Genomic DNA, 26,658 nt, shown 5'->3' on the forward strand with positions numbered 1-26,658 from the left:
AGAGGAAGGGAGAGAGATAGAGAGCTAGAAACGTCAATGAGAGAGAAACATGGATCAGCTGCCGCTTGCACACCCCCCACCGGGGATATGCCCGCAACCAAGGTACATGCCCTTGACCGGAATCGAACCTGGGACCCCTGAGTCCACAGACGGATGCTCTATCCACTGAGCCAAACCGGTTTCGGCTTTTCCATAGATTTTTAGAGAGTGGGAGGGAGAGGGAGAGAGGGAGGATCACCGATTCAAGAGAAACACAACAATTGGCTGCCTCCAGCACGGGCCCCAACCAGGGCAGGGGAATCTGCAACAGAGATACCTGCCCTTGGCCACAATCGAACCTGGGACCCTGCAGTCTGGCCAATGCTCCATCCCCTGAGCCAAACCGGCTAGGGAGGGGAAACATTTTTAAAAGTGTTTTAGCTGGCCTTGATTTAGTCATCAGCTATTTACTAAGTACATGCTGGGTGACAGGTGTTACGAAGACAAGAACAACAACAAAAAAGATAGAGATGATCACGTTTAATCGTGGGGCAGATGTAGCAAAATGCTATAGGGACTGACTGTGAAGAGTCTGTACAGGGATCCTTTAATCAAGGATTAGGGAAAGAATCATAAAGATGTGGAGATGGGGGGGCCCTAGCTGGTTTGGCTCAGTGGATAGAGCAACAGCCCTGGGACTGAAAGTCCCCAGGTTTGATTCTGGCCAAGGGCACATGCCTCGGTTGCAGGCTTGATCCCTGGCCCAGGTCGGGGGCTTGTGCAGGAGGCAACCAAGGTATGCATCTCTCTCACATTGATGTTTCTCTTAGTGTCTCTCCCCCTTTTATTCTATTGATCAATGGAAAAATATCCTTAAGTGAGGGTTAACAAAAAATTTTTAAAAAGGTATAAAGATGAATCTTGGTGGGGGAGGAGGGCAAGTCAAGAATGCATGAGAGCCGGGACTGGTTTGGCTCAATGGATAGAGCGTCTGCTTAGGGACTGAAAGGTCCCAGGTTCGATTCCGGTCAAGGGCATGTACCTTGGTTGCGGGCATATCCCCAGTAGGGGGTGTGCAAGAGGCAGCTGATCGATGACTCTCTTATCGATGTTTCTAACTCTCTATCTCTCTCCCTTTCTCTCTGTACAAAAATCAATAAAATATATATTAAAAAAAAAAGAATGCATGAGAAATGAGGGGAAGACAGTCATTCTAGGTAATGGTATAGTGGAAGAGAAGAAATGAGTATTGCCCTGACTGGTGTGGCTCAGTGGATAGAGTGTCAGCCTGTATACTGAAGAGTGCCAGGTTTGATTCCGGTCAAGGGCATGTACCTTGGTTGTGGGCACATCCCCAGTGGGGGGGAGGGGTGCAGGAGGCAGCTGATCAATGTTTTTCTCTCATCTATGTTTCTAACTCTCTATTCCTTTCTGTAAAAAATCAATAAAATATATCAACAGCTTAATGCTTATGGAATGCGCTTTAGTGTCACTGGAGGGAGCTAGGGATGGTTGGAAGTGAGGTACATCATGTAAGGACCATGGCAGTGGGAATGCAACATGTCAGAACAGATTATTCTGGGAGCTGATAAGCATGAGGGATTAAAACAATTGTTCTAATGTGTCTATGGTCATATGCTTCTTTTTTAAAATATATTTTTATTGATCTCAGAGAGGGAGAGGGAAGAGGTAAAAACATCAATGGAATCAAACCCAGGACTCTTCAGTCTGCAGGTCGGTGCTCTATCCACTGAGCCAAACCAGCTAGGGCGGCCATAGACTTTAAGAGCCTGAAAAAGGGCATGGGCCCTTTCACCAGAAGGTACATACACTCAGACACGAAATGTTGATTACAATCACCTGGGTAGGAAGACAGGGGACACATGAGGAGGCCCAAACTACACCTCAGCCGCAGGACCAGAAAAGAAATAGAAAGATGGCTGATCGTTATCAACAGATCTCATCACTATTTGATAAATGAGGGAAAGGCATGACTCTGGGAGAACTCCGTTGGTTTGCGATTCAGACAACTTAGAAGGTAATGCCACTCATGGAGTAGGTTTCAGAAGAAAGGATGGCTTCAGTTTAGGAAATGTCAAAACTGCCTTAAGAACATCCAAATAAAGAAGTTTAAAAGGTCCTGGTTGCTGAAGCTGGTTTGGCTCAGTGGATAGAGTGTTGGCCTGCGGACTGAGGGGTCCCGGGTTCCATTCCCGTCAAGGGCATGTACCTTGGTTGTGGGCACATCCCCAGTAGGGGGTGAGCAGGAGGCAGCTGGTCGATGTTTCTCTCTAATCGATGTTTCTAACTCTCTATCTCTCTACCTTCCTCTCAGAATAAAATATATTTTAAAAAATAAAAGGTCCTGGGTTTGATTCTGGTCAAGGGTATGCATCTCATTGCAGGCTGGCTCAATCCTTGGTCTTGGTCAGGGGGAGTATGGAGGCAACCAATTGATGTCTCTCTCACATCAATGTTTCTCTCTCTCCCCCCTTTCCCTTCCACTCTCTCTAAAAGTCAATGGGAAAATATCCTCGGATGAGGATTAACAAAAAAGTAAAAAAGGAAATCGTAAAAAAGGTGTTTTACTAATTTTTAGAGAGAGGAAAGGAGAGGGAGAGAAATAGAAACATCTATGAGAAAACATCATCTATCGGCTGCTTCCTGCATGCCCCACACTGGGGATCGAACCAGCAACCTGGGCATGTACCCTGATCAGGAATCAAATTGGCGACCTCTTGGTTCATGGGTAGATGCTCAACCACTGAGCACACCGGCCGGGCAAGTAAAGAAGTTTAGCAGGAGGCAAAATATGCCCTTCCTTTTGATGATTCTCCACTGGCTCAGGTGCCCTGATATTCAACTACAAATAGGCTCCACATCTCTAAGCAATGCTTTGAAAGGGCAGAGCAAGGCTATAAACAGAACTTCCCTTTTTGTTGAATAGCCAGCCCTATGCGCACTTAGTGGTTATCTCGATGCTGGCCTTGTGCACCTCCCTTGACCAATCAGGGGGTAGAAGGGCATAGCTCAGACTCAGGAATGTGTTAATCATTTCCTGTCCTTTGTGCCGTAAGAACCTGCTGTAAAACCCTGGAATAAAACCCTGACCTGGAACTGACCAATCGGGGTCAGCCAACTCGGGTCTGATCCTCCCCCTGCCCCAGACCCCTATAAAACCTTTGTTCTGTTGAAGCTCGCTCTCTCTACCTCGCCACTGCACCAGTGTATGTGGGCTGAGCTCGGGCTAGCTTGAATAAAGGCTCTTTGCTTTTGCATCAGACTCGGCTCCCTGGTGGTCTTTAGGGATCACAAAATCTGGGCATAACAGCTTCTGAATTGAGACAAACACTAGTATATCCTCCATTTGCAGAAAGGGACCCAGAAGTGGGAGGGGAAAAAATGAGACTTCACACAGCCAGCATTATTTAACAGTTTTTTTACTAAAAGAATAAACTTTTATTAAGCACTGTAAGTTTCTTTCCATCGCAATTAACAGAACAACAGACCAATTTCCATCACAGAACAACTCCTGAGACATTTTCGTTCCTTTCTGAAACACTTCCATTACCTCCCGCAGTTTCCCCTAAGAAGCATCCATTCGAACTTACATTAATAAACTATGGAGCTTTTGTGGTGAGGTGGGCCAATAAAGGCGGGAAATTTGGAATCTGGAAGTGGGAAAGAGAAATACATATTATCCATCCACTAATCACACTGTCAAAGAGCACAGGAGAAGAGATATTAACACAGGAGAAAAAAAACAATGAAAGAATTTCTTACTTTTGTCAATAACATCATTTATCAGGGAGCACACACACACACAAAAGAAAACATTGGCTCCTGTGGTTACGGTTTCTTTACCAAGTATGTTATCCTAGAAATAGAACAGAAGAAAAGAAAAGATAGGAGGGGAGGTATCTTCGGGGAAGGAACTAATACGAAGTCATCAGATTTGGCAGGGTTATGAGAGAAGATCTGAAGTGTTTAATTTGTTTCATTTACATGAGAATTCACTAGGCATTAGTAACTACCAACACGGGACAAAAAGAACATCGATAGGAATACAATGGCCACGTCAGAAGCTGCAATGGGCGCCCTAGCACGAGGGGGATTTTCTTTTGCTTTGAACTTGGGGGAAAGATGCTTTTGTAAAAAGTGAAGTTATCTTCTTAGAACATCAAAACAACCTGTGGCAATGCTGAAGATAAGGATCGGTAACGGGGGAGAGGTACACACCGGCAGACTACTGCAAAAAGCCAAGGAAAGAGAGAGTGGAAAGCCGAATCCGGGAAAAATGCCAAAGTCACGAGAGAAGGGGGAAAATATAGAGCGACGCACAATGGAACAGTGAAAACTTACCCCCCCGCCCCCAAGCCCCAAGCATATTTAGCCAATATGCGTCAGGAAAGTGAACAAGTACAATGATTAAACCTTAGTAGGATTATACTAACTACTTTAAACTGTGGTCTACTTGTATTGTCATCTCAAAGGAGGGGGGTCTTAAAGGAGCCTCTTGTGGGTCCCCTGGACTGGATCACTAGAACCAGTGACCTCCACATTCTTCCTAGCCTACAGAAGCACTGCTCCCCTCCCCCCACCTTCATCATCCTCCCTAATGCCTTGTCTGGCTGCTTTTTTTCCACAGTGATTAAAAAAAAAAAAAAGTTAGTGTGACTCGGCCAACAATGCCAGAAAATCAAGATGGAGGCAAACATAAGATGTCACTAGCTAAAGCGAGTGCCATTTCTTGGGCTTTAGAGTCTATCCCAAGTGCTACTGGCTCAGAATGAAATGATGCGAGTGAGCAGAAGTTTGAGACCTGGTCTAGACCAGGCTGGCCACTCGGTAAGGGTGAGGGTCATAGGCTGACCCCAAGGCTCAGCTGCAGAGTCAGAAGTGCATTGCCTTGGGGATCAGTGTCTACAACCAATTAGGGGGCTTTTGCTTGTGGCCTTATAAAGGGGTCATTCCTAGGGGTTCCTTTATGACTGTTTGAGGAGCCACATTGTCGTCATAAAGGAACCTCGAATGAAGGATGACCGTCTCTTAAAGTGGTACTCATGGCAAAGATCAAATCTGCCTTCTCCAATTTGTCCTCCAATTAGAAAGAAAGTTCATCTCCCAGGGATGAACCTTAAGTCTTTCTGGCTTCCAAATTGTGTATTTTGGCAGATAAATGAAAACATATATGAGTGTGGATCTTTATGGTTCTTTTGTGGTAAGCTTCCGAACCCCAAATGCTGAATGGGAATCAAAATCAAGGTTGGAATGGAGCCACTTGCTTTACCCTGGGCCAGCCTAGGAGAAAGAAGAGGTCTGTGGAAGGGAGAAAAAGCAAGCCTTTTGGCAAACTGGAATCACAGCAGCAATTCTCACAGTGAACGCCTGCAAAATAAGAGATGTCCTCCATGCTGTGAGAGCTTACAATACTGCCGTTGGACTGTATCGAATAGGTTCAAGATGCGCAGAAACAGCAACAGAAAATACCTTTCCGTGTAACTCCAAATACTTCCAATTAGAAAATGGAGAGCTAGACAGATTGAATTTATTATAGCACAGCTCAGTGACTCTGGTTCCTTCTCCAGCTCCTAAGGATACCTCCCCCCGCCCGGGTGGCTCCAGAAATAAATTTCCAAGCCACTCACTCCGAAGTCCCAGCCTTCTCGGTGTTGTTAAAGGCTGGGCAGGTCAGAAGAGGGGGCGCCGAATTACGGGAGCCGATTCCAAAGATGGTGCTTCTAAGCTTTGTTCCTGGTTAAACCTGGCTGGGTGTGCACTCTGTCATCCTGCTTTGGTTTGTGTAAGAAGTGTCTGGGCGGGGGAGAGGCACTTCAGGGGCCCCCTCCCCCTGCGGATTGTAGGTTCTCTTAATTTGGGCCAGACTAGGATTAAAGGGTCTGAAACGGACTTCAATCTCTCATGATAGACCAATTGTAAGTGGGCAGTGAGCAAAGAGCCTTCTGGGAAAAAATCGCCAGGGACCTGCAGTGGGCTAAAGTGCATGGGGTTTTTCAAAAAGGGAGAGAACCCTGATAGAAGTCTAGTCAGGTCAATTCCCGTAGAAATAGTACTTCTTGGGCGAGAATATCACAAGGCCCAAAAGGAGGTGTGTGAGGCGGAAGGCCTCGATTCTTGAATGAAGATAGAATGCTAATCTGTGGCGAGCCACGTTCCCATCCCTCAGCCTCAGGCTGCTGAGGAGGGGAACTGAAGTGCAAGGTTGTCTCAAGGGCATCTGACAAGGAGGAAGGGCCTCTTTGTCCTGGGTAGCGTCTAGCCACGAGCAGGGCTGGCAACCTTCTCCAGAATACTCCTGTCTAAAGGCCCAGGCCAGAGTCCTCTCAAGTCTTCCTTGCAAAAGCAAACGAAAAGATCCCGTAGTCAAAAGATCAATGAACGAATGAAAGAATCTAGGTGTGGAAAATCAAATTGTCAATTTCCTCACACTTTCCTGTACCACCTTTCCTTTGCCAGTCCTCTCCCACAGCTAGTCCTGGCATCGATTCCAGCCTGGGGCCAGTGGAGTTCCGGATGAGACTGCCTCCCAATTGGCAGCAAGCCCTGGCCGTCACCTCCCACCCCGGGGTCTCCATCTCCGATCCAGGCTGCTCCCCCACACAGGGAAACGCCCGAACCTTCCCGATCCTACTCCGACCTTCTGTTTTCGTCGTATGGGATGTGAGGGCTCCGTTCAAGATTAAGCTTGTGACAACCCAACTGTTTTGTTGCTCTGAACAGGCAATCTCCGGAAAGTGCTTTTTGTCTGCTTTAGAGCAAAGCCGTCTCCTTAGAACTGGGATGGGCTGTGACTTAGTAAGGATTTCCAATTATGGTCTTTGAAACCCACCACTCCATAGCAGTGGAAGCATTTCTGGGAAATTCAGTAAATCCTCTGGGACATCACCATGTATGTATGCACGCATACACATACCTGTACATCTATCTATCTGCCTATCTAGGCAGATAGATAGATGTACAGGTATGTGTACACACACATACATATATTTATATATAAAATATGTATAGATAAATAGATCTGTTCTTTTATATAAAGGGCATGTGTATGCATCTAGATACACATATTCATATGTACATCCACACACACCCAAACACAAGGTGCACACGCACGCACACACACACGCGTGCACGCACACACACACGCGCACACACGCACACAGTCTTCTGAGTTCCCTTTCGTACTCAGTTTCATTACACTGATTCCCACCCCGTGAGGGCGTGGGCAGCAGGGAGCGGGTGGACTGCACCACCTCTTCTAGTTTACAAAGAAAGCATTAGTTCGGAGGCAGGAAAAATCTGCCCAGTACTTTTCTGACTCACTTGAATCCCCCAGTACAAAGGCCATTGGTAGTTTTGTGTTTTTCACAAGTATACAAAATAAAATAAAAGAAAACATAAAATAAAATAGAATAGCCAACACTACCTCGCTTCCCTGAAAACATCTACTTATCTGATTGTCAGGCCAGCGCTAGAGGCAATGGTACAAGAATCTGGGCTTGGTGAGGGGCGGGAAGAGGGAGGGGGCGGACACTGGTTACAAACAAAGGCCCCGCTGCTTCAGAGAGCAAACGGGAAGCTAGGGGCCAATGCAGGTAGCTGACCCTACCACCCCATGGGGTTCATAAACAAGTATCATGTTGAACACTCAGCAAATCAAAACGGGAACTTTCCTATTATAGGGCCTTATGGGATGACATTAATTTCTGGCGGTCGCTACCTTACCAAGCTCCCGGGGGAGGTCTAGAGAACACTGGCGTTCTGCGTTAAAGCTGACAACAGGAGCCAGTCCTGTTGCCATTCATGTTGACCAGACCTTCCCCGGGAGTGGACCGCTAGGTCTGGGGGCCCAGACAAAGCCCGGGGGGGGGGGGGGGGGAGAAGGATGGATCCTATAGGACATTGCCACAAAGTCCGGGGTAAGTCTAGGGTAAGCACTGAGGTGCTCCTCTAACGTGGGTGTGCCTAAAATCAGACAAGTATATGTTTTCCCCTCTCCTGATCTGGTAAAGACAGCTGTAGCTTCACTCCTCTTTCTGCAGGGCCACAGTTCCCAGGTTCTGCTCTCCCAGGAGGCTCTGCTCGCCGTTCTTGACGGGGAAGTAGCGGCTCTCGCTGTCGCACATGCTGTTCTCGCTGGATAGGGCGCACTGTGATGGAGCTGGGAGAAGGAGGTCACTCTTCTCCTCCTTGGTCAGTGTGCCATTGCTTCCGTTTACCTGTGGGCGGGGCAGGCTCTGAGGAGGCTCCAGGGACTTAAAGACTCCATCTGAAGGGCCCTGTATCAACAACAGAGATGCTCAGTGGCAATGGCAGTCCCAGACGGCTGACCCTTCCCAAGCAGACTCATGAGGAACTCAACGCTGCTTCAGTTCGTCCGAGACGCCACAGAGCCCAAAGTGTAACACTTAACACGCTCTGCTACTGTCCTGAGAACTTAGGGTGACGACAGATGGATCTGACTGAAATCCAATGGCAATGACAGCACATCATAATGACACAACTACCATTTACGACATATTTATCCGATACTACTGGGGACAATAAATGCTAGATATTGTCATGTCCCACTTAGAAATGAGGAAGATGAGGCTAAGAGAGAGTAATGTAACTTGCTCAAGGACAGCCAGATAGAAAGAGTTAGAAAGTGGTGGGATCAGGACAGGCTGATGTGGCTCGGTGGTTGAGCATCGACCTATGAACCAGGAGGTCACAGTTCAATTCCCAGTCATGGCATATGCCTGGGTTGCAAGTTCAATCCCCTATATGGGGTGTGCAGGAGGCAGCCATTGATGATTTTCTCCCATCACTGATGTTTCTATTTCTAGTTCTCTCCTTTCCTCTCTGAAATTAATTTAAAAAAAATATTTTTTAAGAAAGGTGTGCCCTAACCTATTTGGCTTAGTGGATAGTGTGTCGGCCTACAAACTGAAAGGTCCCAGGTCCAATTTTGGTCAAGGGAATGTACCTTGGTTGCAGGCACATCCCCGGTAGGAGGCGTGCAGGAGGCAACCAATCAATATTTCTCTCTCATCAATGTTTCTTTTTCTTTTCTTTTCTTAATTATTTATTTATTTATTTATTTACGGAGAGAAAGGGAGATAGAGAGCTAGAAATGTCAATAAGAGAGAAACATCGACCAGCTGCCTCCTGCACACCCCCCACCGGGATGTGCCCGCAGCCAACGTACATGCCCTTGACCGGAATTGAACCTGGGACCTTTCAGTCCGCAGACCGACACTCTACCGCTGAGCCAAACCGGCCTTGGCTCTTTATAAAAAAATATATTTTATTAATTTTTTACAGAGAGGAAAGGAGAGGAATAAGATGAGAGAAGCATCGATCGGCTGCATCCTGCACACCCCCTACTGGGGATGTGCCTGCAACCAAGGTACATGCCCTTGACCAGAATCGTAGCTGGGACCCATCAGTCCCTAGGTCGATGCTCTATCCACTGGGCCAATCCAGCTAGGGCTCATCAATGTTTCTTACTCTCTATCCCTCTCCCCTCCTATCTGTAAAAAATCAATAAAAAATAAACTTAAAAAGAAAGCTGTGGGCCTCGGATTCCACTGCAAGTCAGCCAGCCTCTAAAGTTTATTCTAAATGCCATTCGATGCTCTCCATGCTGACAGCTGGGCATGTAAATAAAAGGAAAGGAAATAAACCATGAGAATTATGTGCAATATTCCTCAATATTTCATAACTAAAACCATCACTGATCCTGGATGGTTTTTGCTCAGTGGATAGAGCATCAGCTTGGGGACTGAGGGGTTCCAGGTTCCATTCCAGTTGGGGGCACATGCCTGGGTTGTGGGCTCGATCCCCAGTGGGGGGAGTGCAGAAGGCAGCCAATCAGTGGTTCTCTATCATCACTGTTTCTTTTTAAAAATATATATTTTATTGATTTTTTACAGAGAAGGGAGAGGGATAGTTAGAAACATCGATGAGAGAGAAATATCAGTTAGCTGCCTTCTGCACACCCCCTACAGAGGATGTACCCGCACCAAGGTACATGCCCTTGACATGAATCACACCTGAAACTCTTGAGTCCATAGGCCAACATTCTATCCACTGAGCCAAACCGATTAGGGTTCATCATTGATGTTTCTATCTCTCTCCCACTCTCTTCCTCTCTGAAATAAAAAAAGATATATTTTTTTAAATTACTGTTTTTTCTTCAAATTCCAGGAATGTGACAGTTAATGAAATGCTAATGACATGAATGGCATTACCTTGCAGTGCAGTGTTGGCTCTCAATGAATGTTATCAGGAAATAATAACAACTTGATTACTAAGTGGTTGGGAATGTCAGATGCTCTGTTCATTTTACATATAAGACCAATGAAGCTCAAAAAGTAAACTGGACGCAGACTCATTCAGTGAGAAATTGGACTGTCTGGCAGTGGGCGGAACTCGATAGTGGCTTTCTCTCAGAGGTGCTTGGAGAGATTACCTTGGGACACTGAGACACAGGGGCATATTAGTACGGGGCTGATGGGAAACCAATTCTGTCTGCTCCATCCTGAGACTCCGCCCCATCCAAGCTGAGCACAGAGACTTTTGCAAGTCTTGTCTCATAAGAGTGTCTCCAGCACAGAAGTTCTCCCATCACAGACACAGCTGATCCTCACAGCTAATTCCTCCCAGTGATATCAACAACAATCAAGGCTTAACTACAACAAGACTGTGCACACAGCCCACAAAGGAGTGCACCAAGAGTGTCCACCTCAGGTAACTGGGGAGGCTGAGCCACTGGGCTCTATAGGACACCTAGCACACAAAGTCACTGTCAAAACAGGGAAGCAGCCAAAATGCAGGAACAAAGAAACAGGTCACAAATTAAAGAAATTGAGGAAAGCAAATGACTGGATATAGAGTTCTAAACCACGGTTATAAGGTTTTTCAAGAATTTTCTAGAAAAAGTCAATAAATTTAGAAATACCTTCAAGGATATGAAAAAGGACCAACTAGAAATTAAGCATACACTGACTGAAATAAAAAATATTATGCAGCGATCTAACAGCAGACTAGAGGACCACAATAATCAAGTCATAGATTTGAAATACAAAGAAGCAAAATATACTCAACTGGAAATGCAAAAAGAATAAAAAAATATGAAGATAGTGTAAGGAGCCTCTGGAACAACTTCAAGCGTACCATCATTCAAATTATAGGGGTGCCAGAAGAAGAGAGAGAGAGCAAGATACTGAAAACCTATTTGAAGAAATAATGACAGAAAACTTCCCCCACCTGGTGGGAGAAATAGACTTTCAAACCCAGGAAGCGCACAGAACCCCAAACAAAAGGAATCCAAAGATAACCACATCAAGACACATCATAATTAAAATGCCAAGAGCAAAACACAAAGAGAGAATATTAAAAGCAGCAAGAGAAAAACAGTTAGTTACCTACAAGGGGGCATCCATACAATTGTCAGCTTATTTCTCAACAGAAACTATGCAGGCCAGACGGAAGTGGCAAGAAATATTCAAAGTGATGAGTAGCAAGAACCTACAACCAAGATTACTCTACCCAGCAAAACTATCATTCAGAATTGAAGGTCAGATAAAGAGCTTCCCAGACAAGAAAAAGTTAAAGGAGTTCATCACCGCCAAACTAGTATTATATGAAATGCTGAAGGGTATTCTTTAAGAAGAGGACGAAGAAGAAAAGGGTAAAGATAAAAATTATGAACAAATACATATCTATCAACAAGTGAATCTAAAAATGAAGTGAATAAAAAATCTGGCTCTGATTGCGGGGCCTACTTGCAAGATGGCACTGAAAGCCAAGAAGCCTAAGAGGACAAACTGGAAGTTTGGCCGGGACCGGTTTGGCTCAGTGGATAGAGTGTCAGCTTGGGGACTGAGGCGTCCCGGGTTCGATTCCGGTCAAGGGCATGTGCCTTGGTTGCGGGCATATCCCCAGTGGGGGGTGTGCAGGAGGCAGCTGATCGATGACTCTCTCTCATCGATGTTTCTAACTCTCTATCTCTCTCCCTTCCTCTTTGTATAAAATCAATAAAAAATATATTTAAAAAAAAAACAACTGGAAGTTTGGTTTGAACCTTACTCATCCAGTAGAAAATGGCATTTTTGACTCTGCAAATTTTGAACAGTTTCTACGGGAGAAGGTTAAAAGTCAATGGGAAAACTGGAAATCTTGGGAATGTTGTTCACATTGAACACTTCAAGAATAAAATCACAGTTGTTTCTGAGAAACAATTCTCTAAAAGATATTTGAAATACCTTACCAAGAAATACTTCAAGAAGAATAGTCTTCATGATTGGCTTCGCGTGGTTGCATCTGACAAGGAGATGTATGAACTTCATTACTTCCAGATTAGTCAAGATGAAGATGGGTTTGAATCTGAGGACTAGGTGAAGGCACCTTATATAGGCCTTTGCTTACTAATAAAACATATGAAGTGTACCAAGAGAACCATCTAGAAATGGATTTTTAGTTTATCAGTGAATAAAAAATGTAACACTCAAAAAAAAATCTGAAGAACAGAATAAACTGGTGAATATAATAGAATCAGGGGCATATAAAGGGAGTGGACTGATAATTCTTGGGAGGAAAGGGGTGTGAGGGGTGCGGGAAGAGACTGGACAAAAATCGTACACCTATAGATGAGGACAGTGGGGGGGTTAAGGGCAGAGGGTGAGGTGGGAACCAGATGGAGGGGAACTATGGGGGGGGGAAAAGAGGAACAATTGTAATAATCTGAGCAATTAAGATTTATTAAATTTTTAAAAAAGTAAAATGACTTGCCCAAGATCATTAGCATGCCTAGACTTGCATCCAAGAGTGTTTTATTCCAAAGACTTTGTTCTTTCCACTAGGATACAATACACAGTGGAAATCTAATTCCTGTTGAATTAGTGGTTAACTAGAAACAGTAACTACTAATTTTTCTTGAATACCTCCCATGTTCCAGGCTCTGCGCTAAATACTACATATATTATCTCATTTTAAAAAACATATATTTTTATTTATTTCAGAGAGCAAGAAGAGGGAGAGAAACATCAGTAATGAGAGAGAATCATTTATGGCTGCCTCCCGCATGCCCCCTATTGGGGATGGAGCCCACAACCTGGCATGTGCCCTTGACCGGAATCAAACCTGGGACCTTTCAGTCTGCAGGCCAACACTCTATCCACTGAGCCAAACCAGCTAGGACAATATATATCATTTCATTTAACACTCATAACAACTCTCTGAGGTAAATAACAATTTCTCCATTTCACAGTTGAGAAAACTAAGGCAAAAAGAGGTTAAATAACTTGTCCAAAGTCACAGAACTGGTACATGGCAGAGTCAGATTCAAAACTAGATCATTTGGCCGAAACTGGTTTGGCTCAGTGGATAGAGCATCAGCCTGCGGACTGAAAGGTCCCAGGTTCGATTCCAGTCAAGGGCATGTACCTTGGTTGCGGGCACATCCCCAGTAGGGGGTGTGAAGGAGGCAGCTGATCGATGATTTTCTCTCATCGATGTTTCTAACTCTATCCCTCTTCTTTCCTCTGTAAAAAAATCAATAAAATATATTTAAAAAACAAACAAAAAACAACCAACTAGATCATTTGGCTCCAAAGCCTATACAACATGGGGGCTACTATGAATTGTTGCTCAAGAACCTGGGAAAAAAGATGAAACTACAGTCAAAGCCCGGTTCTCTGACCATCTCCAATCTTGAATAATTCAGTTCTTGAACAATATGGTTCTCAACCATGTTGTTCACAGAAAAAATGTCTTGGCTATGGAACAAAACTTCAAGGATGGATCCCTTTAAAGCTGACACTAACTTAGCATGACAAAAAGCACCTCTCAGGCAACAAAGAGAGAGAATGCTTTTTTGATTCTGGCAAAATCAGTATCTAGAATTTGTACAATTTTAAAATATAAAGAGGCCCCCAAGAAGGCCAATGTTGCTAAGAATGAGAAAGAAACCAGTCACAGGCAACGGAAGAGGGAGAGAATCTGTTGTTGATGTGGGTAAAGGAAAAGCAGGCAAGCAGGGACAGCACTTCGGAGGCAGTGATACGTGACAAGCAAAGATGCTGCATGCTGACCCGCAGGACATCCCTGGACCAAACGCTGACAGTGATTCCTGTAAGGCTAGTGTGGGTGGTTCGATAAACTTAACAAGTGATTATTTACACCTTAAACAGTACATTGGACATCCACTGTATGTAAGAAAGGTTACAGCAGAATCATTTGGGAGTCTGGAATGGATTAATTAAATTTACATTCTTTCTTTGTTTTAAAAAATATATTTTATTGATTTTTTTTTTTTACAGAGGAAGGGAGAGGGATGGAGAGCCAGAAACATCGATCAGCTGCCTCCTGCACGCCTGCAGCCAAGGTACATGCCCTTGATCGGAATCGAACCTGGGACCCTTGAGTCTGCAGGCCAATGCTTTATCCACTGAGCCAAACCAGCCAGGGCAATTTACATTATTTCTAATAGGAAAAAATGATTCGGTTTTCAAACAAATCACTTCTTGAACAGCTTTCCGGAAGGAATTAAGTTCGAGAACTGAGGTCTCACTGTAGCAAAATATCCATAAAATGAATGGTATTAGCCACCTGTGGGTGGGAGCCAACAAAGAAAGCAAACCATTACAAATAAGTGACTTAAGAATTTGAAAACACAAAAAACTCCAGTGGCCTAGGAATACTCTCAAGAAGACAGATCTATAATGTAAGCAGACTGAATAAGATTGAACAATAAGTTATACTGAATGGCCGGATTATTATGATCTCTGAACGCAAAATAATCGGGCCTCTAATATGTGTGTGTGCACGCAGAGGCCCGGTGCACGAATTCGTGCATGAGTGGGGTCCGGCCAGCCTGGCCAGGGGGAGGGGATATGGGCAGTTGGCCAGCCTGCCTGCTGGTCGAACTCCTAGTCGAGGGGATAATATGCATATGAGCCTTTTATTCTATAGGATATACATTGAGTGGCCAGATTATCATGCGTTCAGAGATCATCATCATCTGGCCACTCCGTGTATAATACTCTATAGAAAGGGTGACTGAACAGACAAAGGAGAGGTAGCAAAGCAAGCAGCAGCAGCTCTGCCCAGGGAAGATGCCTCACCTAAAATCAAGGCCATTCAGAGGGCTTCCTGAGTCTGGCTACTTCTAGAATAGATAACTGCCCCCAGCAATCTTAGTCAAGAGAAACTTAGTGTGACCTAGTACCCCTTGTCTTCCCCGTTTTCTCATGTGTGAAACAGAATAGCAGTATCTATCTGATAGGTTCCTGTAAGGGTTCAATGAAGCACTCATTGTAAGTACTTAGATATGTGGTGGCTAGAACTGTGAGAACTCATTAAACGCCAGCTACTTTTGTCGTTCTGATTTCAGGTCCTCAAGCAAACTTCTTTTAAAAAATGTTAAAATTTTATTTTAGAGAGGAAGAGAAAGATAGAAATGTCAATGACAGAAAATCATTGATTGGGTGCCTCTTGCACACCCCCTACTGGGGATCGAGCCTGCAACCCAGGCATGTGCCCTGACCGGGAATTGAACCAGCGACCTTTTGGTTCATGGGTTGATGCTCAACCATTGAGCCATGCCATCCAGGACCCACATACTATTTCTGTGATCTTCATTAATGTGAGTCAAGCACTGCGAAATGGACTCCCTGATATTGTAGCCAAAATGGGTTTTTTTTAGACTATATAGCCAATGATGAGATCCTGAACCACAGCTACTGCTCCTTTGTTCAGTCACCCTTTCTATAGACTACTATACACAGAGTGGCCAGATAATGATGATCTCTGAACGCATAATAATCTGGCCACTCAGTGTATATCCTATCTAATAAAAAGCTCATATGCAAATTGACCCCTCAACCAGGAGTTTGAGCAGCAGGCAGGCTGGCCAACTGCCCATGTCCCCTCCCTTTGGCCAGGCTGGCCGGACCCACTCATGCACAAATTCATGTATATTAATGTAAATTCATGTATATTCATGTAAATTAATATATATTAGAGGCCCGGTGCATGAATTCACGTGCACACACACACACACACACACACACACACACACACAATGAGAAAACATCAGACAATGGGGGTGAACATGGATACACTGAGGGTTGGCTGTATACCAGAGAGCTCACTTGAGATTGAGCACTGGCGATAAAGTGGCCTTGCATATGCCTTAGTCAGTGACCCTTGTGAGGATCAGACACTGCATGTAAAATGTTTAGTAGAGGGTGTGTAGGAAGTATGCACTCAAGAAATGGGAGCTGTTGCCCGGCCCTTGTGGCTCAGTGGCTGAGCGTCATACTATGAACGAGGAGGTTGCGTTTCAATTCTTGGTCAGGGCACATGCCTGGGTTGTGGGCTCAATCAATGATTCCCTCACATCATTGATGTTTTTTATCTCTCTCTCTCTCCCTTCTTCTCTGAAATCAATAAAATATATATTATATATATAATTGATTTTTACAGAGAGAAAGGGAAAGGGAAGAGAGTTAGAAACATCGATGAGAGGGAATGGTTTGGCTCAATGGATAGAGCGTCGGCTTGGGGACTGAGGGGTCCCAGGTTCGATTCCGGTCAGGGGCATGTGCCTTGGTTGCGGGCATATCCCCAGTGGGGGGGTGTGCAAGAGGCAGCTGATCGATGACTCTCTCTCATCGATGTTTCTAACTCTCTATCTCTCTCCCTTCCTCTCTGTATAAGATCAATAAAATATATATATATAAAAAAAAAAATAGAAACATCGATGAGAGAGAAACATCGATCAGCTGCCTCCTGCACACCACCTACTGGGGATGTGCCTGCAACCAAGATACATGCCCTTGACCCTTGAGTCCACAGGCTGACTCTCTATTCACTGAGCCAAACCAGTTAGGGCTCAAGAATATATTTAAAAAAAAAAAAAAAAAGAATGAGCAGAATGGTTTCAGCTCCTCCTAAGTCCAGTTTTCTAAGCCCCCTGGCAGCCCTCGAGGAGCTCAGGCATATTGCTAGCAATCCTAATGTTACCTTCCCTCTGGTCCTCCACTCTGGCAGCACATATTACGGTACTTAAAGGTCTTCGGGAGAATACACCTGGTTTCTGTCCCGTGGCCTCGCTCAGTGACAAGGATGACACCCCGCAGCCCTGTGGAAACAGCCTCACTACACAGCTAGAGAGCAAGGCAATGGCATCAAATGCCAGAAGCTGTGAAAGGTCCCAGGTTTCTGACCTCTTGCTATTTCGCTGAAAAGGTAAGAGGTATCAAACAGAAGCAAAGTAATCTCAAAAAGGTACTTACTTGTTTATTTCCTTTTTTAGATCCTTTGAATCCTCTACCAGTCTGTTCTTTTCCATGCCTTTAGAAAGTGGGGGGAGGGGGAGAAGTGATCATGAGAAACACAGAAAGCCCATACCCCCATTTTCACTTAGTTGACAACTCCTTTCCTTTCAGAAGTTTGACCCTTATAAGTTAGATGCCCCTCTTCCATGCTCGCACTGTAAATCTCTATTGCTTTCATTTCTGTTATACCAAATTACTCTGTGTCCCATGTCCTCCTCTAGGGGCAACACTTTTTCATCAAGGCGGGGCATTTAGTATATGTTCCTGAACTAAACTGAAAACTGGCTTTAAAAATGGAAAGGTAAAAAAAATAAAAATAAAAAACAAACAAACAAACAAACAAACAAATAAAAATGGAAAGGTACTGCCAAAACTGGTGTGGCTCAATGGATAGAGCGTTGGCCTGCGGACTGAAAGGTCCCAGGTTCGATTCTGGTCAAAGGCATGTACCTTGGTTCTAGGCACATCCCCAGTAGCAGGTGTGCAAGAGGCAGCTGATAGACATTTCTCTCTCATTGATGTTTCTAGCTCTCTCTCTCGCCCTTCCTCTCTGTAAAAAAAAAAAAAAAAAAAAAAAAAAAAAATCAATAAAATATATATTTTTAAAAATGTAAGGTACTTAATGCCCCTTACCTTATTAGAAGGATTCAATAGCCGGGCACTTGCCTAAGGGCCCCCTGATTGACACTAGCTCATACCAACCTATTCGAATACGTACCCCTTTCCTGGCCCACCGACAGAAACCACTTGCATGCCGAAGCCTCGGCCCCTGGAGGGTCTGCTGCCAGCCCACTGGCCCACAACCATGCCAGCAATCTCCAGTTTTCCTCCTTGGGGCGGGATTGGATGGAGACCTAGAGAGAGAGGGAAAAGGGCAGTAAGGAGCGGTAAGTACAAGGTAGCTTAGATAAGACATGTAACGAAAGATCCTACAGCCCACCTGCTCGGCTTATTTCCATTTCCCTGTGATAAGCACTCCATGGTAACAACAAAGGGTCAGGGTTGAAGAACTGTACACATCCACTTACCAAGTGGGCTGTGGATGATACTTTTTTTTCAACTACACAGCCTGGCAAATAGCAGGCATTCAATATTTATTGAGGGAATGGATGTCTTATAATCTGATTACAGGAGCATTGTAGGCCAAAAGCACTTTTGATTTGAATATGTATCATTATTCCCTGGAGGATTAGCCAAGCAACCAAATGAAGCTGGAAATAATGAAACGAAACTAAAAGTAATTTATCACTAAAAAGTAAGAATAGCAACAGTTGACAACCAGAACAAATTCAAGACAAGATAGCATATCTTAAAACCGGAAATTCCAACTCCAGGGATGGGAGCCTACTGGCACAGAACTTCGGAACTTGGCACTGAAGCAATACTTCATAAAATACAGAGTTCTATAATAGTAAACCTTAAATTTTACTTCATTGAGCCTAGCCGGTGTGGCTCAGTGGTTGAGTCCACTTATGAACCAGGAGGTCACAGTTCAATTCTAGTCAGAGCCCAAGCCCGGGTTGCAGGCTTAATCCCCAGTAGGGGGCATGCAGGAGGCAGCCAATCAATGATTCTCTCTCATCACTGATGTTTCTATTTGTTTCTCCCTCTCCCTTCCTCTCTGAAATCAATTAAAAAAATATTTTAAAAAATGTTTAATTCATGGATAAAACCCAAATATTAATAACTCTTCTCTCATTTAGCAGGTTATTAGTAAAGAGCCCTTCATTTACATAAAAGTGGGATTCTAAGGGACTAGGGGGCTAGCTAGTCCTAAGAGGGCAGGAAAACTTGCATTTGGGGGATCTTGTAGCCCTTCAAGGGCAGGAGACTCCCCATGAACCACTGTGACTGGAGTCTAAGCATCGCTTTGACACAATCAAATCAATAGGCAAAGAATGAGGGATTAGAGCCATAGTGTCACCTTCAAAGGATGAGATGAATGGGCGCCGCCCTGGATTCTAAGATTTGATCATTACCTCACTGAACAGGGAATTAGTTACCAGAGCAGATATCACACTGCTCATCTAAGAGCGTTAAGCTAAACATCCACATTGAATTCTGTGACCCCCAATTTAACAAACTTCAACTTACAGTTTTATTTTTACTATATATTTAATGATTTCAGAAAGGAAGGATGAGGGAGAGAGAAATAGAAACATTAATGAGAGAGAATCATTGATCGGCACCTGGGCGTGTGCCCTGACAGGGAACTGATCCGTGACTTCCTGGTTCATAGGTCGATGTTCAACCACTGAGCAGCACTGGCCAGGCCTCAGCTTTACTTTTAAAATAACGAGCAACAGACAACAAATACCTTCAACCACAGCAATGACTCCCCACCTGATCATATAATCTCCATATTTCATGTTAAAATGTCCCCATGAAAACACTCTGTTTTACCAGGGGACAGCTTGGTTACATTATCAGGATCAGCTTTCTGAGCTACGAAAGCATGACAGACTATTCATCATTAAGCTGCAGCTCAGGTGTCAGCATAACTTAGTAATTTATACATGTGTGTGGGTGTGGGTGTGTGTTTCCCCCGCTAAACTGCTACCCGGAGGGCATGGTTGGTAACTGACTTCGCTCTGTGCTTCTGGGAATGTATCAGATCACCCCCCCCCCCCCCCCCCGAGTGGAAATGGGTACATCATGCTACGGTCACCTGCCGACGATGGTCACTTACCCTTACTTGTCACAGCTCTGCCTGTAAGCTGCTTGTCTATCTGCCTAATGAGGACTGAGAGATCAAACCAGCAACCATGAAGAACCCACTCACATGAGTTACAGTGCTCAAAGGTAATTAGGTGGCTCCTGGTTTCTGCACCAGCTACTTTAGGAGTTTGGTTGGGGAGAGTTGAATTCTTTGGGATCAGCGACCTCTATGGAGAGTGGTCTGGGAAGTCAGGGGACTGCTTCCCAGCTACAGCCCTCTAACTCTCCCCTTTCTATTTTTTTCTCCCCTTTCTATTGTTAAAAGTATTACATATGCTCTATCTTTTAAAAAAATATATATATAGCCGGTATAGCTCAATGGATAGAGCGTCAGTCTGCAGACTAAAGGGTCCCAGGTTCGATTCCGGTCAAGGGCATGTGCCTTGGTTACGGGCACATCCCTGGTGGGGGGTGTGCAGGAGGCAGATGGTCGATGTTTCTCTCTCATCGATGTTTCTGGCTCTCTAACTCTCTCCCTTCATCTCTGTAAAAAATCAATAAAATAGATTTTTAAAATAAATAAATAAATAAAATTTTTATTTATTTTAGAAAGGAAGGGAGAGGTAGAGAGGTATAGAAACATCAATGATGAAAGGAGATAATGGATTGGCAGCTTCCTGCACGCCCCCTATTGAGGATCAAGTCCACAGCCCAGGCATGTGCCCTCACCAGGAATGGAACCATAACCTCCTGGTTTATAGGTCGATGCTCATCCACTGAGCCATGCTGGCTGAGTGACAGCCCCTCTATCTTAATAAGCTCCTCTTCAAATGACCACAACACAGCACAGATGGTACATGAGATAAGACGTATGTGCACCGCTAATTCTGTAACCGGCAATAATTACTACGTTGGCCATTGTGAAAACAGGTTGAGGATATCAAATGCCTCGTTCTTAGGTGCTGACCTGCAAAACCCCGGCTCCTGCCATGAGGCGGAGGTGGCATTGAGCCCATGGCTCGCGGATAAAATGGAACAGGATAGAGAGGCGGCATCATGGGAGTCACAAAAGTTGGTGACGGAAGCAGAGCAGAAGGCGGTGGGTAGTTGATGTTGACTCCTTCAAGGATGCTCTGTCTCATCTTCTCCACTTTGCTTGCCAGCTCGGCCTTCAGATGGGGAACAAAATAATAATTAGCAACTGCCATTCTCTGAACGTCTCTGTTTCGAATATGGTATTTATTGGGTGCTCTAGCTACAGTCTCATAAGTCTATTCCCATCCAGGGGATCAAGGCCTGGAGTAAAATGCCAAGGCGACACACTCAGAAAAGCCCCTGTTCTCACAGGACACCGCACTGCCATCATACTCGTTCTGGTGAGGACATGTGAGGCACATTGATTAGGTCAAGAAAGACGAATACAATAATAAGTATGCAATGATGGTCCATTGCAGGGCAAGCGAGAGGTAACAGAATTAGGTAAGAGAGAGAACCAAACCCTGATATATACAACACAAAGCCTTTCACCCTTCTTCTCCATCCCCAGGACCAAAGACCCTGACCTGCCCAGGGGAAGTCCCTGTCTCTAGCCCAGAGCCTGACGAACGTGCTCTGAAAAGGGCCCCGTGATAAATAGTATTTGAGGCTCTGAGGGCCATATGGTCTGTTACAAACATCCACCTCCACCATAAATGAATGAACATGGATGTGCTCCGATAAAACTTTATGAAAATAAAAACTCCAATTTTGGAATTGGGGGTACTTTGCTGACCCCTGCTCTAGTCCTTGAGCTCAAGGCCCTTCCACCCCCTTAATGGATAAAGAAGCAATTAAGGGTCCCTTTCCCTGCCTCTCCTCACCTTTCCCAAAATTTCATTGTAAAAAAACCCTCTTCTTCTACTCTGTTGCTTCATTACCCTCTTCTAAACAGAATTCCTTTACAAAAATATTACCACTTGTAAAAGTGACTTAGTTTTTGTAAATAATAAGGAAGATGACATTCTAAGAATTACAGGAAAGACACAGTATATTTGAGGATTCCATGGGGGAAAATACCCAGGATAAGAAAAGTAATATGAAAACGTGAAGTTCATAAGAAAAAAGCTTTCCGCCGAAGCCGGTTTGGCTCAATGGATAGAGTGTCGGCCTGCGGACTGAAGGGTCCCAGGTTCGATTCCAGTCAAGGGCATGTACCTTGGTTGCGGGCACATCCCCAGTGGGGGTGTGCAGGAGGCAGCTGATCGATGTTTCTCTCTCATTGATGTTTCTAACTCTCTAGCCCTCTCTCTTCCTCTCTGTAAAAAATCAATAAAATATATTTTTAAAAAAAGAAAGAAAAAAGCTTTCCAGCATATGATTCCGTAACATGCACACTGGACTCTGGGCCTTTGGGAGTAACACTGACCAAGTTAGGTCAAGGTCAGACACATTCTGCCACTTCTGCTGCCTCCCTCCCAGGTCTCTGTGCTGCTCCCGCCCCGCCCATTCACCCCACAGCAGACCAGCTGCGCCGGTACCTGGCCGTCACAGAGCTCCACCAGGGACACTCGGTCTCGGCCCGCTTTGATGAGCTTGCTCTGGAACAGCTTGCCGTCAAAGTAAATCCAGGGGCAGCAGTGCTCCCAGGGGACGGGCTGGCCACAGGCGTCATTAGCAAACAGAGCTGTGTCCACCCCGCTCATGAAGAGGGCAGCAAGTTGGATCCCGCGGGCGTCCAGTTTCTCAATCTGAAACCACCACAAAGGAAAACCCATTAGGAAGTCATGCTATTGGCTATATTGAATCTTATTCCTGTTATACTGATTGTTCCAGTTAAATCTGAACATGTGATCTTTCAATACAGACATCAGACTGCACAGGCAGCTTCTATCCACATCTTTCCCTGAGACGGTTTGAAAGGTACTCACCACCACCACCACCACCACCACAACCACAACAAAAAGACATCAGCTTTGAAACTTTAAAAAGAACCAACTTGATATACCATGTTCTTCTGCTTGTCAAATTAGAAAAAATTTTAAAAAAACTAAAGACCAAAATATGTCAGTGCAATATGTCAATTATATCTCAACTAGAGGCTCAGTGCATGAAATTTGTGCACAAGGGGTGTGTGTGTGTGTGTGTGTCCCTCAGCCCAGCCTGCAACCTCTCCAATCTGGGACCCCTTGAGGGCAGTCGAACATTCCTCTCACAATCCAGGACTGCTGGCTCCCAACCACTTGCTTGCCTGACTGCCTGATTGCCCCCTAACTGCTTCTGCCTGACAGCCTGATCACCCCCTAATCACTCCCCTGCCAGCCTGATCAATGCCTAACTGCTCTTCTGCCAGCCCAATTGCTCCTAACTGTCCTTCCTTGCTGGCCTGGTCACCCCTAACTGCCCTTCCCTGCTGGACTGGTTACCCCTAACTACCCTCCCCTGCTGGCCATCTTGTGTCCACATGGGGGCAGCCATCTTTGACTACATGGGGGCGGCCATCTTGTGTGTTGGAGTGATGGTCAATTTGCATATTATGTACTCTTTTATTAGATAGGATGAAACTAAAATAAAAGGATGGAAGGCAGATGCTATTCAGAGACAAAAAGGGGACACCAGCATCAGTCTGCTGATAAGCATGTAGTGAAATAAATGGGCATGCTCATAAAGAACTGATAAGGAAGGGATATGACAATTAAGCAATATGTATAAAAAACTTTGAAAATCTTCACATTTTTTGATTCAGAAATTCTACTTTTATGAATCTATTCTAAGAAAGTAAGGAAGTGAGTAAAGCACTGTGCATAAAAATATTAATTGTAATATTACATATAATAGGGAAAACTGGAAACCAAACAGCCAACACTATCATAATTAAATGATACATCTATGTAAAATATTATTTATTAAAATTTTTGAGACATAAAACATATGCTATATTAAGTAAATATATATATATATATATATATATATATATATATATATATTTTTTTTTTTTTTTTTTTACATAAACAGATCTCCACTATGTAAAACACATGTGTCAAACACAAGGCCCGCGAGCCAAATCCGTCCCGCCAGGCCTTGCAATGTGGCCCGCACCGCGCTGTCATCACTGCACTCCGCTGCGTTTCCATCACAATGACAGTTTATGACTGTTCAGTAAACCATTCGGCCCTCGATTTAGGCTGGATTTTAGATTTTGGCCCCTTCTCTGATTGAGTTCGACACCCCTAATGTAAAAAAATGCATGACAAAAGACTGAAAGACATGGATCAGTGGTTAGAGTGTGGGCCCATGCACCAAAGGGTAGTGGGTTTGATTCCTGGTCAAGGGCATGTATCTCAGTTGTAGGTTTGATCCCCGACTTCAGTCAGGATACATGTAGGAGGCAACCAATTCTTGTGTCTCTCTCACATTGATGTCTCTCTCTCTCTCTCTCTCTCTCTCTCTCTCTCTCTCTCTCTCTCTCCCCCCCCCCCCCCCCTCTCTCTCCCTCCTTCCTTTCTTTCTACTCTCTCTAAAAAAGCAATGGGAAAAATATATCATCAGGTGAGGATTAACAACAACAACAAAACACACACACTGCAAGAAACTACCAACATTTTCTGGTTACCTCAAGTTGGTGTGCTAGATGGCTTGAAAAGGAAAAGGGGACATACTTGAAGGTCCCTCCTAGGTGTGGTCTGGAGTCGGTGACTGCTACAGGACCAAGCAGTATTACATTTGTAATAACAGGGAACCATGCCCTGTTTGTCTTAGTGTTTCATCTTTCCCTTAGTTGACCTCACATTAAGATTTTGCAAGTCTTGTTGGACTTGATCTTCTTCTAGTTTATCCTGGGTCCTCAAAAGTGATTGGCTACTGGAAGTTGGGAGAGGGGTGTCCTGCATTAATAGCCTACATTTAGTGAGCACTCAAGGCAGTGTTCTAAGTGTTTTGCATCTATTCTTTTTTTAAAATATATTTTTATTGACTTCAGAGAGGAAGGGAGAGGGAGAGAGAGATAGAAACATCAATGATGAGAGAGAATCATTGATCGGCTGCCTCTTGCACACCCCGCTACTGGGGATCCAGCCCGCAAGCCAGTCATGTGCCCTTGGCCAGAATTGAACCTGGGACCCTTCAGTCCACAGGCTGATGCTCTACCCACTGAGCAAAATCAGGGAGGGCATGCATCTATTCTTTTATTTAATATCCTCAACCCTAAAAGAAAGGAAACTAAAGCCAGAGAGGTTAAGTAACCTGCCCAAGGGCACACAGCTACCTTCTAACCTACCTTCATTACAGGGTGGATTTATTTTTTTATGCTTTTCTAGACTTCTCTCAACACCCAATAAGTATTCTTAAAAAGGAGGGTGTCCATCAGTGGGCGAATGGATAAAGAAGAAGGAAATTCTGTCATTTGCGACAGCATGGAGGGACCTTGAAGGTATTATGCTATAGGAAATAAGTCAGACAGAGGAAGACAAATACTACATGATCTCATTTATATGTGGAATCTAAAACAAACAAAAACCAAACGAAAGTCATAGAAAAAAAGATCAGGTTTGATATTATCAGAGGTGGGAGTGGATAAAAGTGGTCAAAGGCAAAAACTTCCAGTTGTAAGGTAAATAATAGTAGGCATGTAATGTACAGCAGGATGACTATAGCTAACACTGCTGTATGATGTATAGGAAAGTTAGGAGAGTCAATCTTAAGGGTTCTCACCGTAAGGAAAAAATTGCAGAGGGTGGACAAAAGTAGGTTTGCGTTTACGAGTACGTGAAACACAGTTTATTCTTATGTTATTCTTTTCCATATGAAGAACTATAAGCCTACTTTTGCCCTGTATATATAGTATCTGTATGAGATGACAGATGTTAGCTAAACTTATTGTGGTAATCATTCCATGATGTATATACCATTTGTGCTGTACCACCTAAACTTATATAGTGCTATGTATCAATTACATCTCAATAAAACTAGAATAAAAGGATGAAAGGTGGACATTTATTCAGAGACAAAAAGGAGACACCAGGATCAGTCTCTGAAGTGTATCTTAAAGAGTCAGAAACTTTATCATGGTCTATGGGCCACAACTTATTAGTCTTGAATAATTTCCATCTTTTTTGTCCATCCTCATCCATCAGTATGGAGACAGTGTACCTCTTTCATTTAAAAAAATATAATTTTTATTAATTTCAGAGAGGGAGGAGACAGAAACATCAGTGATGAGAGAGAATCATTGATGGGCTGCCTCCTGCACACCTCACACAGGGCATGGAGCCCACAACCCGGGCATGTGCCCTGACCAGGAATTGAACCATGGCCTCCTGGTTCATAGGTCAATGTTCAACCACCGACCACACTGGCCGTGCTACAGGCACCTCTTGATTTTATTACTAGACATATTTGGCTACTGTAAATAAAGCATCTACCTATAGAATTTACTCTTCTCCCCAGCTCCAGAAAAAAAAAAAAAGGAGAAAATTTAAACGAGAATAGATCAAATCACCTTGAGTTCTTGAAGTTGATCTGGTTCATAAAGCTGGGAAGATACAGCTTGGGCAAGGAAGGTGTCCAGCTCATGGCGATGCAGGACTCGACCGCCTGGCCACTGAACCATGTACCTAGAAAATAAAAGCATCACTATTAAGTCATAAAAGCTCATTTAAGCGAAGATACTGATCATGGCCCAGATCCTAGGCTCGGTTTTGGT

General features: G+C 44.3%; 1 protein-coding gene and 1 pseudogene across 3 annotated transcripts in view; one reads left to right on the forward strand and one right to left on the reverse strand.

The window, feature by feature from the left end:
* Positions 1-3,401: 3,401 nt before the first annotated feature.
* The window catches only part of FAM120C (family with sequence similarity 120C), a 63,869-nt gene continuing 40,612 nt past the window's right edge, over positions 3,402-26,658 (reverse strand). The window contains exons 11-16 of one of the 3 annotated variants that reach the window (XM_036428888.2): positions 26,455-26,569; positions 22,499-22,708; positions 20,950-21,151; positions 18,043-18,178; positions 17,283-17,340; positions 3,402-8,276 (exon numbers count right to left, since the gene is read on the reverse strand). In XM_036428888.2, coding sequence (XP_036284781.1) covers positions 8,022-8,276; positions 17,283-17,340; positions 18,043-18,178; positions 20,950-21,151; positions 22,499-22,708; positions 26,455-26,569 — 976 coding nt within the window. In that variant the 3' untranslated portion in view covers positions 3,402-8,021. Of the gene's footprint in view, positions 8,277-14,417; positions 14,593-17,282; positions 17,341-18,042; positions 18,179-20,949; positions 21,152-22,498; positions 22,709-26,454; positions 26,570-26,658 lie in introns of those variants that run through there. The other 2 variants (XM_045578295.1, XM_036428891.2) reach the window with 2 other exon arrangements.
* Positions 12,044-12,491, forward strand: LOC123651945 (annotated as a pseudogene).

Source organism: Pipistrellus kuhlii, unplaced genomic scaffold (assembly GCF_014108245.1).
Source record: "Pipistrellus kuhlii isolate mPipKuh1 unplaced genomic scaffold, mPipKuh1.p scaffold_m20_p_95, whole genome shotgun sequence".
Lineage (NCBI taxonomy): Eukaryota > Metazoa > Chordata > Mammalia > Chiroptera > Vespertilionidae > Pipistrellus > Pipistrellus kuhlii.